General features: G+C 40.7%; 2 protein-coding genes across 2 annotated transcripts; one reads left to right on the forward strand and one right to left on the reverse strand.

The window, feature by feature from the left end:
* Window positions 1–1,161: 1,161 nt before the first annotated feature.
* On the reverse strand, window positions 1,162–11,172 carry LOC128737090 (uncharacterized). The gene is made up of 2 exons (XM_053831652.1): window positions 10,953–11,172; window positions 1,162–2,176 (listed from the first exon to the last, which is right to left on the reverse strand). The coding sequence occupies exons 1-2, from the start codon at window positions 11,086–11,088 to the stop codon at window positions 1,290–1,292; spliced, it is 1,023 nt and encodes a 340-aa protein (XP_053687627.1). The 5' UTR covers window positions 11,089–11,172; the 3' UTR covers window positions 1,162–1,289.
* Window positions 11,173–13,551: 2,379 nt separating this feature from the next.
* Window positions 13,552–16,554, forward strand: LOC128733645 (AFG3-like protein 2). Its single transcript, XM_053827381.1, has 6 exons — window positions 13,552–13,786; window positions 13,840–14,336; window positions 14,388–14,481; window positions 14,545–14,849; window positions 14,914–15,964; window positions 16,017–16,554. The coding sequence occupies exons 1-6, from the start codon at window positions 13,688–13,690 to the stop codon at window positions 16,440–16,442; spliced, it is 2,472 nt and encodes an 823-aa protein (XP_053683356.1). The 5' UTR covers window positions 13,552–13,687; the 3' UTR covers window positions 16,443–16,554.
* Window positions 16,555–20,476: the final 3,922 nt, after the last annotated feature.

Below are 20,476 nucleotides of genomic sequence, written 5' to 3' on the forward strand. Positions count from 1 at the left end.
ACCCTTCTGGCATACAAAGGGCCTCGCTGCTTAACCTACACAGGGCCCCGCGCGTGTAACGCCTGCTCTGTCCTTGTGGATTCCATTCGAGTGCTTTTCTGCAGACCGCGTTCGCTCCTTTCCTCAAGATGTGTCCAATCCACTTCCACCTACGTTCGCGAATTTCTATGGCTATCGGCTGTTGAAGACACCGACTATGGATATCCAGTTGTCAGACCACCAGGCACGAATGATATATCGCAGGCACCGGTTAATAAATACCTACAGTTTTTGCGTTATCTCCAAGTTTCGCAGGCATGCAGCAGTACGGATTTTCCAGGTGCTTGCGTAAATTAAATTCGCGACGTTGCTTTTCAGGTGATTCCATTTTTTCCAATTTTCTAAAAACTGACCGCGATAAAAATACAGTGTAAACAATACACTACTACTTCTAAACTAAATTTGATGTGGGACACCCTTTATTAGAAGTATATAAAGTATTTCTGTTATGTAAAATTTTACTGTTCATTTACTGTACTATACTATACTTTTATCTTTTGTATGGCGCTATGGGGCGTCTCTTTTAAACACATTTTACTGATAAGTAACATTTGATCTCTATAAATCTTAGCAGAAATCTGCAGGTCAATAACTAGCTATCATTTGTTATTTAGAAAGTCTAAATCGATTGGCGCGTCGAGGAGAAACTGAAAAGACGATATTTTCGCGGTTTTACCCTTACATATCAGTCCTATTTTCAAATCAACTTCTTTCAAAAAATTCCTCAGGGTACACCTATTTAAGTAGTGCAGTGAAGTCATCGTTAGATAGGAACATACTACAGATGATTTCTTGTAAATTTAAGTTGAAAATTCCAAAAACAAATACGTCGGTTGCAAAGAGAACGCAAACAAAGAGCATCGGAATGTTGCAGAATCATATTTTGGTTACTGCTTGTTCAAATGTATTGGTCTGAGACGATCAAATCAAATCAAACGATTTTATACGATCGGGATCTATTTTTATTGCCTTTTAATCGTAAATCTACTATTTTACGTTACTTTTTGTATTTATTGAGTTGTTCGTAACATTATGTTCATACTATTGCAGAGTTCGCCTCGTAAAATAATAGGTTTGGGCAGTGATATCATTACATTTCATACACAACGCAAGTTATATTAAATAACAATTTATTGTCGACTCACACACTTTAGAAGCATCTTAAATTCGTTTCGACACAAGTATTTCGATATCCATCCTATTATACACAACTATCACTAAGATAACAATATAGTACGTCCATGCGGCATTCAGACAGTGTCTAAACTAAGAGGAATAAGTAAACATTCGGTAAGCATTCTACTGTTCGACAAGGCAGGTAAATTATCCACAGGTTTGTACCGTATATATAGCTTGTACATAGTTATTTTCCAATTATTGTTTTCTTGTGGATCCCTCCGCAATCCAATCATACTTTCAAACTCCCCTAGACTAGTCTGTCGATTATCCGGTCCTATCCGATTGCTATAGACTACACCGACTGCAAGCACTAGCACGCCGGTTTGCGTGATTCGACCCTGGCAGCCATCAAACATCACGTTAGGCACGAATTGGAAGTTATACTGAAACTTCAGACTTAATATTAAATTGATGATGTCCTTTGGTCCTCGGACCTCTTCAACCCCTTGTTGGGTTTCGCTGATTTCGAGCATCACTGAACAAACGGCGTCGGGCCAAAATGCACTTTCGTCCAATGAATTGCGGTTCCATTTAAGATAAAACCAGATCGTGTAGTCCAACGCTAGTAGGTTGACTGGATATTGCTCCAAGCCTGGTTCGGTTGTTTCGTATCCAGGCCCGTTCGTGTTGTTTCCCATTGGTCCACCCGTCGCAACGAGATTTTTCAGATTACCCACGGCATTCTGCATGGTACTGTTGGACGAACTGGACTCCGCGGATGTTGACGGTAGCACGGCCAACTGCTGATCGGAACTCGATGCGTTCGGATCCACCGGTGCACCATATTTGACACGCCAAAAATTAAGACACTGATTGATCAGACTAGATTTCGTACTCTCCGGCGGTAACTGAACGTTGTAGTTCTGCAAATATTTGTAGATGAATTCCGGTTTTACAATATTTTTCGAAAGCAGTGAAGCAGCATCCCGGCAGCTATCCAACATAACGGTCAGTGATTCTAAAAAGTGAAACAAAAGTTACGACTGAAGTAGTGAATAGATAAATAATCGAAAGTTAACCATAAATTGCCTTTTAGTTGCCTTCGTTCGTAAAAAAAGAAATTTCCTAATTTTGCTAAAACCTCCGAAATCGTGAGTTAAACTAAATTGACCACAAAACTATTTCGGTCTGTGGGCGCCCTAAAACCCTCTGATGTGATGCATCTTGAAAACATTGTTTATTGTTTAAAAATTCCTATGGTCTTAGAAGAAAACTATCTACACCGAAGTCACTCTTCAAGGGCATTACCAGTACCAAATTAAAATGATATAGATCCGCAACAGAGTTGAAACTGGATACCATGAAGCAAATCGGAGAACTCGAGGCAGTAGTGTTATTATTGATTATTATTTATTGTATAAAATTCATCTGACAAAATAATGTCTTAATGAAAAAAAAACAAACACCGAACCACGATAGTCTGCTCATAAAACATGCAATGGAACGTTAAAGTCAAAAATGCTGTAAGCGAGATTGAATGCACTGGCAATGGTACGGATTGGCTCATTTTGTCCGTATTGTCGATTACGAGCTGCGAGGTGTAAAAAGTTGCGTTGACGTTGTATAACTCTCTGAAGCATAGAAGTAAAACTGTCGGAGTAATTCAGGCGAATCGACTTTCGAAGTGATAATCTTAGCAGCAAAGAAAGCTTGTGCGATGAATCTTCTCCGTTCTAGGGTACGAATCCCAAGTAGCCGGCCGCAATCAGCGTAGGAAGGCAGATACGTAGTATCACGCCATGGTAGCCAACGAAGTGCGTAGTGAACAAACTTCTTTTGTACTCTCTCGAATCTAGCAATCCAACACGCTTGGTATGGACACCATACCACACTAGTAAACTCAAGAACTGAGCGGACTAGTGAGCAATACAGCCACAAATACAGATATTTGTGCATGCATAAATTTGGGACCCATCAATTATTTCAGTTGCTATGATTTCTGGCTCTACTAATGTTCCTGAATTTTAAAGTAGTCTATAAACTATTTATGTTAATTAAAAAATTAGATCGAGAAAATTAAATACTCCGGAGAAAACGGTAGGGTCCCAAATTTATGCATGCACAAATATCTGTATTTATGGCAGCTCTGAATACAACGCCCGTAAGCACAGCACGTCGCGAAAGTCTTTGGATATTTTGAATATAAAGTCATGTTGTCTGTTAGCCTTCGTCAGAATGTCGTTGTAGTGAAGTTTGAAAGCTAGCTCGCAGTCAAGCAAGAGTAACTGGTAAGCCCGTTCGAGCGTATGTCCAGCAATTGAATAAATAAACATAATTGGTTTCTGTCTGCGGTGAAAGGTTATCACATTGCATTTGATAATACGAAGTGTCAAAAAATGCCGGCAACACCAACTCTGCATACGATCTACACTTAGTTGCAAGTAGCCGCCATAATTAGTACTGTTGATTATGTCGTGGGCGTAAAACAGGCGGTATCCAGATGGCAGTGTGACAGAAAATTCGTTGATAAACCAAGAGAACCAAAAGTGACCCAAGATTACTACCCTGGGAGACACACGAATCATTCGTGAACACTTCGGATCGGAGCACGAAGCTCCGATCTTAACGCGAAGCGATCGGTTTATCAGATAAGATCTGATCCAGGCGACTAAGGATCTGTTTACTCCAAGTTTCTCTAGTTTGCTTAAAAGAATTTGTGATCCACTCGATCAAATGCTGCCTTGAGATCAGTGTAGACAGCATCAACTTGTCCACCATTGTCCATTGTGCGAACGCATAGTTATTCAAATCCGGTCAAATTAGTCGCAACAGACGACTTAGGTTAGAATCCATACTGAGCAGTTGAAATGTAATTCTTAGATGAGCAGAAAAGCGCCTCTTTGATAATAATCTCAAAAACTTCTCAAAAACGCCTCTGTAATTCCGAACGTCTCTCTTATCACCTTTCTTATGAACAGGGAACTTAAATGAAGACTATTGCTATAACAGTTCAGGAAATTTGCTCTCTTGCAGTGACCTGTTAAACAGTTTTATAAGTGGAGTAATTAACACCTCCGAGCACAACTTTAGAATGGACGCTGGAATGCCAACAGGACCAGCAATATGAAAAAGCTTTAACTTTTGCAGTGCAGACATGCCGATTTGTTCACTAATGTGGAATGTATGTTAAAAGTTTTCAGCAAAGAGATCTAAGATCTCAGTCTAAGATTGTTCTGTACTTGGTAGGTGTACTGCTTGTTTAGAGATATCGGTTATATGTTCGGAAGATGCTGCTAACACGGCCGAAGTGCTGTTTAAAACTTGGGTATCGCAGTTTACAGTATTTTTGCAGAGCCGCGGAGCGCTGTCTTTTTAGTCCAAGGAGGTTTTCGAGCTTGTCTTCGATATGGAACAAAACGAGCGATTACTGACTTAATAGCCGAGTTGCAGTATTTCAGAGCTTCATCAACTCCAGAAGGACTCCAGAAATTGCCAGTCATTTTGTGAAATGGCAACGCTCAGTAACTCAAAATCAGCTCTCCGGAAATCCAAACTCGGAATCATGAATCATATATGTATTATCATAAAATGTCGTACGCTTCTAGCGACACCATCCACAGTTTCGCAAAACATGTGTTTTGTCGAAGTAAGCAGTTAAGCACCTATTAATTGGAGACCAGTTCTCTGTATCCTGGATCTAATATGTTAATGTTGTTCTTATTTCTCAAATTATACGCAATATTTTAATATAGATTAGGCATCTGGATTTTTGTTCTTATTCTGGTGAAAACATTAGAACTCAGAATTCTTTCCTCGATGAACATACATGAACAGACTTATGAACGGTGACATAATAAGATATCAGATTATGAGGGCTAAATACGTTACTCATTTAACCCCTCTAAGGTCTACATCATTTTTAGCACCGCAAAATTTACTAAAATGGCCGTAACTTTTTTATCTTTCAATATTTTTTCACCAAATTTTGGAATTTTGCCGAAAATATTTTCTATTTTCATAATATCTATAGATAATGGCCATATGGCATATGGTCCCGGAGTTATTCCGGAGTTCCTTGGGGGACCGAGATATGGCTTTTTTAGATAAAGTTGCCAAATATCTAAAATTCGTTTGAAATCTGTTGATTTTTGTAAACATATCATCGACTATGGACATATCAGTTACTTTGCCGCACTTGGGAGCCATGGTGCGCGCCATCCGGATCCGAGGGACACTATAAATCCGGAACCGGTTCCCGTAACGAGACATTTCAGCATCAGCAAAGCATGTCGTGTCGCATATCAAAAAACATCAGCATTCGACAAAATAGCGATTGGCGATCATCTCATGTCTCTCAGAGGCCATATGGCCGATTCCAGGTCCCGGACAAGTTCCTCCGAAATCCGTTCCGTGCTTGAATCACAAAAGAAACCCTCCCCGGACCCGGAACCGGTCATACGGCCTCTGAGAGACATGAGATGATCACCAATCGCTATTTTGTCGAATGCTGATGTTTTTTGATATGCGACACAACATGCTTTGCTGATGCTGAAATGTCCCGTTACGGGAACCGGTTCCGGATTTATAGTGTCCCCCGGATCCGGATGGCGCGCACCATGGCTCCTAATTGCGGCAAAATAACTGATATGTTCACAGTCGATGATATGTTTACAAAAATCAACAGATTTCAAACGAATTTTAGATATTTGGCAACTTTATCTAAAAAAGCCATATCTCGGTCCCCCAAGGAACTACGGAATAACTCCGGGACCATATGCCATATGGCCATTATCTATAGATATTATGAAAATAGAAAATATTTTCGGCAAAATTCCAAAATTTGGTGAAAAAATATTGAAACATAAAAAAGTTACGGCCATTTTAGTAAATTTTGCGGTGCTAAAAATGATGTAGACCTTAGAGGGGTTAAAGATAAGAGATAGTTCATAATCCGTGTGGACTTGATAGGGCGACGGAGGAAATAGCAAATCTCTACGGTGACTTCACAAACGTCTCCGACCAAAAAACAGTAGTGTACAAAATGTTTTAATTGGAGGGCTAGTGTTCAGTTTCAGTTTTTATATAAATTTAAAGGCACTTATAGAAGGAGTCGTTCCAGGTCAATCTCCGAAGAACTAAACGGGTGAATCGGTGCTGCGCTGACTCGATTCGGTCAACTCGATTTTGATAGTAGCGACTCCACATTGCAGCGCACTACTCCAACTTGGAGTGGACTAGTGAACAGTAGAGAGCTTTGAGACATTGTATTATATTATATATGTATTCAGAAGAAGTTCTTGGCGAGGTTCCGGCAAGCCCTGTCGACAATAGATGCGATGTGTTGTTTGGAATCAAGCTTAGAGTCGAGCAGTATTGCCAGGTTCTTAGCACCGTTTTCGTGGTTTAAAGACACGTCTGATAGCGTGTAGTTCAAAAAGAAATTTTTCCTGGAGAATGTAATAAACAGTGAAAGATCTTGACATAAAACCGTCGATGTTTACTTCTTGATGGCGATAGGAGAAATATGAAGCAAACCAAAGTTTGCATCATTGTTCATTCCGACCCTACCACCAATTTTTTAAAGATTTACACCGATTGGTCAATCCCCTAGCCAGGGCAACAAAGCCGAGCAATCTTAACTTAACAATTTTTTGATATCATTAAAATACATATATAGTCAGTCCACAATCATGGGTCACACACAATTCTGGCTTTGGTTTTTAGAACGTCGCATAATCCATGCAAAAGGGTTGATTATACGACGTTCTGAAAACTAACGCCAGAATTATGGGACATTTTAGCTTTATCTGTTTATTAATGCATGAATATTATGCTAATATCTTTGACCTCCCAGTTGGCTCCGAGGTATGACGCTGGCCTACACTCAAAATTTTCTGCACATAACTAATAGTAAATTTCCATATGAAATTCCATATGATTATCATGAGCCGCATTAGTGTAATGAGCCAGTCGTCGTACGTTCGAATCTCGAGTGGGAGAGGCTATTAGAGTCAATAGGATCGTAGCAACTGGCCCTGCACTTGTGCTGCACTCTAACAGCTGGTTGCGCAGTCTGTCGTATAAAAAAAACAGAAGGTCAAATTTCGATAACGGAATGTAGCACCTAGGCTTTGCTTTGCTTTTTATATTATACTAATTGATTGATAAAATTATTATTCATAAGCAGCACTAATAATTTGGTCAATCATTCGGTGATATTTAAACGGAAATTAGCAGCTGAAGCTAAAATGACCCACGATTGTGGACTGACTGTAAAAAGTGTTTAAGGAGACACCGAAAGTGGCTAACGTTATTGTGCGACACACACTGTACTGTACATCTCATGTGTTCGTTAAAAACCTAAACCTAAACGTTTATTTGAATGTATGCATGCATTAGTATTGGTAATATATGTCAAATGGCAGAGCTTGCAAACATAAACACAGCTGATCCGCAGCCAACTGCGACTACGACCATCCCGAAATATGGTTTATTTTCTTTATCAAGACATTACGATTCATCTAAGATTTGCAGCAGCAATCCTATTGATCCTATGTATTCAATAGGATGGCTAATTAATCCGTTTGCTGTGAAGGCGAGTTTTTTGTTTACATTCTCTAAGCTTATCGATGCGGCAAAAGCATAAAGCTCTTTCAAAGCTCATTGATGTAGCGAAACTTTGAGACCATGGTGCTGTTTTTTCGAAAAGCGCTAGTACAACGAAATATGTGCGCAACCAAATATCTATTAACCAATTCCAGATTATACGTTTTATGAACACGTAATGATCTATATGATCCGTTAAATTTGTTTTCCATTAGCAACTATGTTTTGCTGAGCGTTTGTAGATATACACCGGGTCGACAAATGGAATGACAAGATTTAGGAAATTCTAACAGCACTGGGAGCACTGATTACGTGCTCTGCCAATACATATGCATTTTTAAGGCACAAAACAGTACATGCATCGAACGGTAGCTATTTATCCAGCCATCTTTGAGCCATTTTCGGTTTCCCGTTAATGCTGAATTGAGATTTGAGCCTTTATTAACATTCATTTTAAAAAATCGAATTTTCTCAACCTGCAGCCTCAACAAACCCTATATATGCTTCGTATAGCATGTATACATGAAGAATCGAATTATTAATTGCATGTATACATGCTACTATCGCTACAAAGAAGCTTACGTAGTCCTGCGTCACCTATGCGGTTGTGTCTTGTACACAACCCCTTTGATTTTTTTTCTATGAGCTTTTGGCCGCACAATCGAATCTAATTTATCAACATCATACATTTTTTTGGAATTTGAAACGAAAAATGCGAATATCTCAAAACACCCCCGATTTTATTTTCGAATGAATATGGTTAAAATATTCGCCAGAAAACCACACATAAGAATCACTTAACTAGAAAAAAATATTAGAAATTTGTGTTTTGAATATATGGGGCATGCGTAATTCTATCTCAATTTTTAGGAAAGTATGTTCAAACTCGTCTATCATCATGCATCAATCCGGAGATTGAAAAAGATGCTTTTTCAACATAGAGTCAACATCACAAATTTGGATGTCCTAGATATTCAGTGTATATTTAAGTGAAAGTAACAATTTCGTACAAATTTTCTTATTTAATTTTGCTAGGTATTTATTTGATTATACTGCATTGTTATTTTGATTAATTTGATATTTCACTCCTGAGAACCTCGAAGTAATTGAAAAACTTGAAAATGGCTTTATTACCACTTATTGCACTATAGGCTAGTTTAAAAACGGACAAAACGGCCTTCCAGCTGACAAAATATAATATATAACAATATATAAGATCGTATATATCCTGTTTGTCATCGGGAAGTATGTTTTGCACATTTTCCCCTATTCTTACCAATATTCAAACTTATTGGACTACACTAAGCAAGACTTTTGACGCCTGTAGGTAGTGTTACTAATAGCAGATTCATTAATTAACCTGGGTTCGTGCTAACTCGAACCCGAAATTTACGAACGATGCGGGCAGTTTGACAGATCGACCCGTAAACCGTAATGCTAGACAGTTTTAACCTGCGCTTCAAACTGAATGCTGTCAGTTTAATCGAGATGCAATCTCGGTTAATTTATGAACACTTTGACAGCACTTCGATTAAAATTGAGTGCTAATCGACCTGATCCAGGTTAATTTATGAATTCGCTATAAGCATACGGAAAATGGATACATACTGATACGATCGATTACCCGACACTCTTCGCGTGGATTAACCCCTATATAATCGAGTTCTTCAACCCTCATTTACTCATTGGAGCTTTAAATTCGAACAAATCTGGGATCACATACCGAAACGACAACAACCATTTGGTTAACCTGTATAATTCTTCACAAACGTGCCAACGTGCAGGCTGAAAAACGTGCTTTGAGTGTAAATTGTATAGAATCAAAAACGGTTTTAAACCGGTAGGTAACTGTAAAGGCAGCTATTCTTGTCAAGCAAAAAAAAAGTTGGATTATCACTTTTTTTATATTAATTCACATAGTTTCGTGTCAGATAAAGTGAACATTAGATATTTAAATTTCGGCTCATCTACATAGGCAAAATCTCTGAATAATAATGGTGTTCCATTAGGTATATCTACATACACACATATTCCATCTAAACACTCGAATTCAACCGGGTATAAGAGCCTTACCGATTGAAGACGTTAAACAGACGCCTGCCGAATCAAATGAACAACTCACTCGTTAAGTCAATGATAGGAAGTGTTCCATTATAAGGGTGATGCTATATTATTTTAAACATCACTAATGCACATCTCGGTTCGAGTTGATCGGATTCTTAACACAGTAGTTTTCACTCGGATATTCAAATATGAATAGTATTAAGCAAAAATTTTGAATCAGATCGAGCTAATTATATTTTAAAATCGTTTGTTTGACTCGACGACCTCTAATACACATCACAATAGTTTTCTACTTATTTTTGCGCTAGGTATATCATTCGGTATATCAGAGTATATCCACAAAAAAATGCATATGACGTCAAACAAATGTTCAAAACCGGTCCGGTGATGAAAACTGCTTTGCCAACATTAAATTTATGTCCCCAAACATTCAGATTACATGAATTCCAAAATCGTGTGACGCAAAACCAAATAATGCTACTAATTTGAAGTGCACTCATTTGCATTTAAAGTAAATATGTTAACTTCCCAAACACAACTCCTTCAGCACTCCGTCTGCCATACTAGCCTTATATTAACGTCTTAAAATATATAGCACATAATATGCTACCAGTTTTGAATCCTTTCAATCTTGCGTCTCACGTGTATTGATTCATCTCGAATTCAATGAAGTAGACTACGCACATATTAATACAAAGCAATGTGTTAATACATACAAATTCGTTTTGAAGTTCAGCTAACCGAAACCGGTTCTTCATCGTGCCGAAACCGTCATGCTCCTGTATTATTTCCAAAAATACTTCACGATAGCGAATCTTTCAGAGCTTTCAGCCTGTAATAAATCAGTTCCTTGTGTAAAACACAACAATTGACAACCATCGGACAATATTAGGCGACCATCAAACTGCATGTATTACACCTAATCAATTAACCCAAAGCAACCAATCCCTACACCACTGTCAGCTGATAAGAAATACCGCTGAAGGAAATTCAGTCTTATTATATTAGTAAAAAAAAACAAAGATAAGGCGCCACTCCTCTGCAAAATCTAACAAACTTTTTAATTTCGGGATACATCTTGGAACGGGCAACTTTCCGCACAGATCTCTACAACGACTACTTACTTTCAAGGGTGATCTCTCTTATGGTATTTTTAGAGATGATATTTCCTATTGTTAACGTAACTTTCCGCACCTCCGGATCGGTTTGCGTGAAGAAGTCGGCGATGCCATTACGTTCGTGTTCCGCTGATATCACCATTACTATTCCTCGCCGGGGGAAAAATTTGTTAAAATATGAGAGCAGCCTGCGAAACAACTACTGTTGAACACAATAACAAACGAAAATGTGACCTAACTCCAGAAGAAATTAAAAATAACTAATGAACAAAACGACGAGATTCACCAGCACCGCACACACGAGCGCAACTCTCACAAACGAAAACGGCGAGATTTGTTATGACGTTTTCGGGGGATGACAGAATACACGCGAAAAAATCAGGGGCTTGCGATGGGTGCCATGTTTTTGTTGCCAACATCCTCAGCACATCTTGACAAGGTTGGCAGCAAATTTACCTGTCAGACGGGCGCTTTTCCTGCAAATAGCGCCCTTTCGTTAAGTCGACTGTCAAACACCGTTCGTTAAGATAAGGATAGCACCCCGCTGGAAAAAATCTATCCAGCTTTTTACGCGCTATAATGGTGGCCGCTATAAATTGTGTTCGTAATATGCGAGCAATCTTTTTGACAACTCTGCATACATCAAATCTGGCACTCTTCTCTTGCAACATTACCGTGCTCTTTCTTTCGTTTACGTCAAAGAAGGAAAGCAAAACTGTGCGAAATGTAAACAAAACTATTGCCTTCCTTCTTTTGCGTAAACGAAAGAAAGAGCAACACTGCCGTACAGGAGAAGAGTGCCCAGTTTTGATGTATGCAGAGTTGTCAAAAAGATTGTTCACATATTACGAACACAATTTATAGCGTCCGCCATTATAGCGCGTAAAAAGCTGGATATACAGAGTGGCGACAAGTCATCCCAAATGTATGCAATGCGGTTTTCTCAAGGTTTTTCTTTTTCTTTCCTGCATACGCGTTGGATAGGTCGTCTGCTCGATTGGAATGACACTGACAGATAATTATCATTCCAATTTTGACATTGTCGCAACTCAGTACAGTGGACCCCCGTTCGTTTGAACGATTCCTCATGCAAACGAACGGGGTTACTTTTTAATTTGAACAACTGGTAACCCGAAATATGCTGAAACCTGTGTGAACTGGCCGCCCTGCTTTTGTTATTGTTTTGGTGGTTTGTTTTAGTTGGCAGTTGCAAGCGCGAATATTGCATTCTCCAATCGGATTTCTATCTTAATCGTTGGGAAAACGAAATGTGAAACCGATTAAACACGCTAGGTCAGTATAAACAAATCGTGTTTATGTGCATTGTCTGTATCCAGCTTTTTACGAGCCATAATGGCGGACGCGTTCGTAATATTTGAACAGCATTTTTGACATTTCCTCAATACATCGCACGTTTTCTTTCCGCGCGTTCACGGTAAAACTAAAGGAATGTACGGAAAGAAAACGTGCGATGTATTGAGGAAATGTCAAAAATGCTGTTCAAATATTACGACCACGTCCGCCATTATGGCTCGTAAAAAGCTGGATAAACAAATGATGTCATGTTGAGAATGACATTTGAACCATTTTTAATTTGCACGTCGTGCAAACCAGCGGGGTTCAAATTAAAAAGCGTTCAGATTAAAAATGGTCAAACGAACGGGGGTCCACGGTATATAGTCACTCTAATCCTATCCAACTTTTTACGAACCGTAATGGCGGACGTATTCGTAATATGTGAACAGCATTGTTGACATTTCCCTAATACATCGCACGTTTTCTTTCCGCACATTCCTTTAGTTTTACCGTGGACGCGCGGAAAGAAAACGTGCGATGTTTTAGGGAAATGTCAAAAATGCCGTTGAAATATTACGAACACGTCCGCCATTATGGCTCGTAAAAAGCTGGATACAAAAGACAGCAGAGCGAAAAAAGTGAAAACGACAAAAAAATCAAGAAAAGCGAACCGGTTCGAAACGTCAAATCTGTCAGTGCCGTGGCTGCCTATTGATTCTGTTCGATTTCTACCAAGCATCCAGGGATGGTTCGATCACTTTGACTCATTTTTGATTCATTTGACAGTACCGTCTTAACGGGGCCATATATGACAAAGTTATATATGGGACATTTGTAGAACAGATTATCATCTATAATTTTGATGTATAAAACTTCGCTGTATCTTTTGTAGTTACGGCGCTACAATGCTAGTATCTTATTTGTGACTAAATGAACGTTCATTTAGTCACTGATGAGTTACTAGCGTTGTAGCACCGTAACTACAAAAGATACAGCAAAACTTTGTTCAGAAAAATTGTAGATTAGAACTAGTACTACAAATGTTCCATATATAACATTGTCATATTTGGCTCGGCTGAGACGTTACTGTCAAATGAATCAAAAATGAGTCAAAGTGATTGAACCATCCCTGCAAGCATCTGAAATTTTCGTAAGCGGGCTTGCTTGCAATTACGCTCTTGACGCTCTTATTTGTTATGCTTTACGTTTGTATCAAAAAACTAGCAACACTGATTACAACATTGACAGTTCATCGCCGCATGACATCTTCTCATTAAAATTTTTTGTCCGTTCATTACCTTCATCCACGGAACGGAGTACGCAGTGCAAGTATTTGGAAGATTGTGTAATAAATTGCACTTAAAAGTAGGTGCGTTTATTAAATAGTTTTTCGACGAATGTGCTTCAGTTTTACGGAATAAGTGAAAGTGCAGCAAAAGCTGAAAATGGCGTACAGACTTTTAACAACAGCCCGCCGGTTAGAGTCAACTTTGGCGAGTCTGAATCGACAACATCGTACCGTGAATTCCAATGACTGTGAACAGGTTAGAAATTTGTTATTATGTTATGAATTGCATTAACTTTTTCTTTACACTAGATTATTAGAAGCTTAAGTAGCCTGCAGTCTAGCAGAAACCAAGTCTGGAACGAATTCTTGCATCGAATTCAGTTGTTCTGCGAGAACCCTCCGAAGGGATTTGAAAAGTATTATAAACAGGGCGGCAAGAAAGCTGCTGCTGCCTCGGGAGAAACTCAGGCCGCACAAGCCAACAAAGAGTCCGACTCGACATCCAATGAGGGGGCTTCAACTAGCTCAAAAAGTCAACATACCCAGGCACAGCAACCGGCAAAAAATGACTGGAACTTAGGAATGTTTGGTCCACAATCTCCGAAGGGTAAAGGGGGAAGCAGTGGAAATACTGGTGGAGGAGGAGCAGGAGGAGGTGGTGGTGCCGGTAGGCCCATTGGAGGAGAAGGTAGCGATAAGGAAAAAATGATGGTCTTTGGTGCGCTGGCAGGAGTGGCACTAATTTCGGCTATTGCATATTTCGAAATGGGCTACAAAGAAATCGCGTGGAAAGATTTCGTGAATAAGTAAGACAAAACAGTAAAATTAGGTTCGTGATAAATAGTCAATCTTTTCAGTTATCTTGCCCGTGGGATTGTCGAAAAGCTAGAAGTAGTGAATAAAAAGTGGGTCCGTGTACGATTAACCCCGGGAAATGCAACCGATGGAACGGTAGTTTTGCCCTATCTGTAATAGGCATAACATCTTTATAACTTAAAAAAATTGTTATTGTAGGGTACTTTATGGTTCAATATTGGCAGCGTTGATTCCTTCGAGCGAAACCTGGAAAGCGCTCAAAGTGATATGAACATTGAACCCGTAAATTTTGTTCCGGTCATCTATCGAAGCGAGATTGAAGCCTCAAGTTTGACAGGTATTCTACCCACCTTACTTATCATCGGTTTCTTGGTGTACATGATGCGCCGATCGTCGGAGATGATGGGTGGTCGAAAGGGCATGAAGGGTGGAGGCCTATTTGGCGGTGTAATGCAATCAACGGCCAAACTTATTAATGCAAACGAAATAAGCGTAGGTTTCAAGTAAGTACAACGAAATGGTTTGGGATAATGAAAAACCTAAAATTTTACTTATTTTGTTTTTTAGAGATGTTGCCGGATGCGAAGAAGCAAAAATCGAAATTATGGAATTCGTCAACTTTCTGAAAAACCCTCAACAGTACATCGATTTGGGTGCAAAAATTCCGAAAGGAGCCATGTTGACCGGTCCGCCCGGAACTGGTAAAACGCTGCTTGCTAAAGCGACTGCTGGTGAAGCAAATGTTCCGTTTATAACCGTATCCGGATCGGAATTTCTGGAAATGTTTGTCGGTGTTGGTCCGTCTCGAGTTCGGGATATGTTTGCAATGGCTCGAAAGCATGCACCGTGTATACTGTTTATTGACGAAATTGATGCAGTCGGCCGAAAACGTGGTGGAAAAAGTTTCGGAGGTCATTCCGAACAAGAGAATACTTTGAATCAATTGCTGGTGGAAATGGACGGCTTTAACACTACTACTAACGTTGTAGTCCTTGCGGCTACGAACAGAGTAGATATTCTGGACAAAGCGTTATTGCGACCAGGTCGTTTTGACAGACAAATATTTGTACCGGCCCCGGATATTAAAGGTCGTGCCAGTATTTTCAAAGTACATTTAGGACCTCTTAAGACCGATATAGAAAAAACTTCATTGGCAAGGAAGATGGCAGCGTTGACACCTGGGTTTACTGGAGCCGACATTGCCAATGTCTGCAATGAAGCTGCTTTAATAGCAGCCAGAGATTTGAACGAATCAATTATAATGAAACATTTTGAACAGGCTATAGAACGTGTTATTGCAGGTATGGAAAAGAAAACAAATGTTCTGGCGCCGGATGAGAAGCGTACGGTCGCTTATCACGAGGCAGGACACGCCGTTTCCGGATGGTTCCTAGAACATTCCGATCCTTTGCTTAAAGTATCAATCATCCCACGAGGTAAAGGGTTGGGTTATGCACAGTACTTACCGAAAGATCAATATCTTTTGTCAACGGAACAGTTGTTCGATCGCATGTGCATGACTTTAGGAGGACGGGTTTCAGAAGAATTGTTCTTTGGCAGAATCACTACAGGCGCCCAGGATGACTTGAAAAAAATTACAGACAGCGCATACGCACAGGTAGGAAAATGTTTTGATTAGTTAAACGTTACTAGATTTCTGCAATTTTAAGATTACTCGATTTGGAATGAACAAAAAAGTCGGTCAAGTCAGTTTCGATAGCTCGCAACCGGGTGATCCTATGTTTACTAAACCGTACTCTGAACAAACGGCACAACTGATTGATGAAGAAGTTCGACTATTAATCGATAAAGCATACAAACGAACAAAAGAATTGCTCGTTAAACATAAGGCAGACGTAGAGAAGGTTGCTGAACGATTACTGAAGAATGAAATTCTAAGCCGGGATGACATGATCGAGCTGCTAGGCAAAAGACCGTTCCCAGAGAAATCTACGTACGAGGAATTCGTAGAAGGTACCGGTTCCTTTGAGGAAGACACTACATTACCAGAGGGATTATCGAGTTGGAACAAGGAAAAGGCGGCCGAAGCGGATGGCGACACGAGTAGTAAAAAACCAGAACCAACCAAAGCGTAGCCTGCATTTGTTTGTTTATAGATGTTCTGAAAGCTAACTAAAAGTTTAGATCATGATTGAATCGACGCAAAAAAAAATAAAATTGTTACTGATACATGCTTGCATTGTTTCTTTGGACAGTAAAAAATCATTCAACCTATTGTTTGCTATTACCACCGTGAAAAAATTACTGAAAAGCCAACTGTGAAGCAGATGAAAGGATACAAACAGAACGTCTCTATCTACTTAGCCGTTGCATTACCAAGGCCTGATGCAATCTCATGCTAGTTTATTGTAGTAAATTTGTTTATTAACTGGGCTTGTGTTGAGGGTTAAGCCTAACCGTTACTAACGTATCGAAAATTCCCAGATCGTGTGTTTTCTTGGAAGCTCTACAAAAAATATTAACTAGAAGAGGCGCTCCAAAAATTCGTATTTTGAAAAGCAACTTCTTAAAATTTTAATTTTTTGATGCTCTTATTGTGCCATTAAGGTCTGCCTAAAAGTAAATCTGGACGCTTCTCGTGGCATACCTCTAGTAGTGGTAGGAATTGGAATCATTTAACATGACTTTATTTACATATTTATGAAGAACAACTTTTTCTAGTTTCGTCAAAACATTTCACCATGTTGCGGAGCAATACAGAATAGAACTCGAACGATGCAAATCACTTCCTCAGCAATGCCAGTGTATGGTACATGAAAAAATGCTTGAAGAAACGGATTTTGTCATTCATTAAGGTAACGTTATATTCTTTTCACTTTGTTATCGTTGAGATACGCTTGCGCGTTGCACCTGTCTAGCGACGCGACGTGAAAGTTGGATGTTGTTTCGACGTCCGCCGATTGAAGTATCCCGAGGCGAAAAGGGCATGTTGCGGCAGAAAGCCACATTGTAATATTCCCTGGCAGTTAGCTTCTATTGTCCTCCCGAATCTAGTCACAAAAAACTATTGTCCGTTCGACCGAACTACTGCATACTACAGGAGCTCGTGATATTTTCAGCGCAGGATTAGTTACTGCATCAGCATAGTTTTACTCGCGGGACATCAAGTCCGACGACTGTGTTGCTGACTAGCTACTAGGGGTGGTACATTTGGTATCAGAACAGTGAGTAGTCCCTGTTAGACGTTCATTGTGTTGGCCGTACTAGAAGAAGTGTAACGTGTAATCGTTATCGGATACGTACGCTTCAGCTATGCCAGTTTAGGTGACTTCGCAGCCGCTTACCAATCAATTCCCCCAACGGAGCTATGCCGGTGTGGGCGAATCACAACCGCTTAGCAAGATACATTCAGCTCCTGAGTCACCGGTTCTTGGATTCAGCGTAGTAGTAGGAGGGCTGTAGAGCACGGTAGCTTGCAGCATCCGAGGATGTATCGTCTCAGCAAGTACTCAGTTTGCGGTTAGAAAAGTTCGTCTGGGAATGCAGGCCTCGGACTACGCACAGTCAGGCTTGGATTGCGCCGCTGTGACCAGCGAACAATTACCGTCCGCGTCGTTCGCCAGAAGCAGAATTCAACTAACCCGCATCATCGTTCATCCGTTCCGTCTAAATGTTCATCCGTACGCCATAGTTAAAAACCGTTGGTTTTGGTAGTGGAGTATGTTGAGGCAAAAAGCCGCATTGTAATATTCCCTGGCAGTTAGCTTCTATTGTTCTGCCGAATCTAGTCACAAAAAACTATTGTCCGTTCGACCGAACGGAATACGCAGGAGCTATCGCTCTGAATGTGGAAGAAATCTATTTACTACAAGTGTATAAAAGGCGTTCAATAAATAGCAATACTGATTCAGTGCACTAGCAGCCATCGCCACTGGCGGATGGTTGTCTCTAGACATCTTGTTTTATTTTTGTGTCCTGTGCGAAGAAATCAGTACCGTTAGTAACCAGCCTACCCTAACGACGATCACGAACTTGCCCTTGTGGAACAACTTGAATCCGAGGTTCGAGTTGCCACTTGGTGGTACAGTCGTACAGTAATGGACCGACATCAAGAACGCCTTCAGTACGACCAGTGATGAAGCCATCGACAAGGTGCGCAGCGGGTGGAAGGTGTGGATTTCAGATGAAACTTGGAAGATAAGCTTAAGCCTTTAGCAATGGACTGAACACCTCGGAAGTACCGATGATGACAATTTTACTCGCAGTTAGAGCACGAATACGACCGCTGCCATAGACATGATGTCAAAATCATTGGGGGCTGTAATGCTCAGGTTGGCCAGACAGAGGAATTCAAACCAGTGATTGGACGGTTCAGCGCACACCCGCAAACGAACGAAAACGGCCTAAGACTATCACTTCGCCGCCTCCAAGAACATGACCATACATAGTGCCTATTTTCAGCATAACCTCTACCATCGGTACACCTGGCGATCACCCAACCAGACGGAATCATAAATCGGTCACGTTCTGGGCCCCTATTTTCAAAGTCACCTCACCTGAATTTTTTAGGTGAGAGGATAATTTGCGATTGTGAGAGTCACCTAAGTGACGCCGCTCACCTGGCGACTGTACAAATCAAATGAGGCCTGTAACGTGAGGTGAGGGTGACTGAGAATGGAGCGCGTGAGAGAAGTGAGGTGAGGTAAGGACTGAGGATAGGGCCCCTGATAGATGGTCGGCACTTTTCAGACGTTATCGACATCAGAATCTATCTGAGCGCCAACAATGATTTGGACCACTACCCAGTGATGGTAAAGCTACGTCAATAACATACGAAAGCGTGGCCCGCCACGGTATAATCTAACGCGACTGAAACAACCGGATGTTGCCGAAACTTACTTGTTATCTCTTGAAGCCGCACTGCCGGAAGAGGATGAGCTGGATGAATCTCCTCTCGAGGACTGTTGGAATATAGTAAAAACAGCTATTAACAGCGTTGCGGAGAACGTCTTAGGTCGTGTGGCACCGAATCTACGTAACGAATGGTTTGACGAGGAGTCTAGCAGATATTAGATGAGAACAACGCAGGGCGAGTACAAATGCTGCGCAGAACCACCGTCAGAATGTGGAGCGATACAAACAGAAGCGGAGGCAGAAAACCCGACTCTTCCTGGAGAAAAAGCGCCACCAGGAGGACGAGTGCGAAGAACTTGAGCAGCTGCACCGCTTTCACGACACCCGGAAGCTCTATCAGAGACTCAACTAATCTTGCAAAGACTAAGTGCCGCGGGCCAAAATGTGCAGAGATAAAGATGAAGGTATCTTGACTGACTATCTTGACCGTGCGGTGATCGAAAGATGGGAGCAGCTGCGATGAACACCTGAATGGCGTGCAGGCGGATGACCATGCTAGTGGAGGAAGTGACCTCATTGATGTAGCAAGCAACGGAGATGTGCAACCCCCATCGATAATAGAAGTTAAAGAATCCATCCAGCGGCTGAAGAACAAAAAAGCAGCGAGAAAGGACGATATTGAAGCGGAACTTAAAAATGGGCCCGGACAAGTTGGCTAGCTGATTGTATCAACTGATTGTCAAGATTTGGGATAAGGAATGACTATGGGAGGAGTGGAAAGACGCGGTTATTTGCCCTATGTACAAGAAAGGCGATAAGCTGGATTCTGAGAACTACCGAGCGATCACTATCGTGAATGCCGCCTACAAAGTGCTGACTCAAGTCATCTTTCATTGGCTATCGTCAATAGATTTGTGGGAAGTTATCAGGCCTGTTTCATAGCTGGTCGGTCTACAACGGACCAAATCTTCACCCAACGGCAGATCCTCCAGAAGTGCCACGAATTCCAATTCCCCACGCATCACCTGTTCATTGATTTCAAAGCCGCATATGATAGCGAAAAACGACAGGAGCAAAATGGAAAATTCTGGACGAAATCGGCTTTCCGGGTAAGCTCACCAGACCTATCATGATTACGATGGATGGGATCCAATGCTGTATGAGAATCTCGGGTGGATTATCGGACTCATTCGAATCTCACAGGGGGCATAGACAAGGAGACGCTCTTTCCAGCTTGCTATTCAACATTGCGCTTGAAGGTATGTTATAAGACGAGCGGCGATCGCAATGCGGGGCAAGATTTTCTATAAATGCA

The sequence above is a fragment of the Sabethes cyaneus genome, chromosome 2, assembly GCF_943734655.1.
Source record: "Sabethes cyaneus chromosome 2, idSabCyanKW18_F2, whole genome shotgun sequence".
Taxonomy (NCBI): Eukaryota; Metazoa; Arthropoda; class Insecta; order Diptera; family Culicidae; genus Sabethes; species Sabethes cyaneus.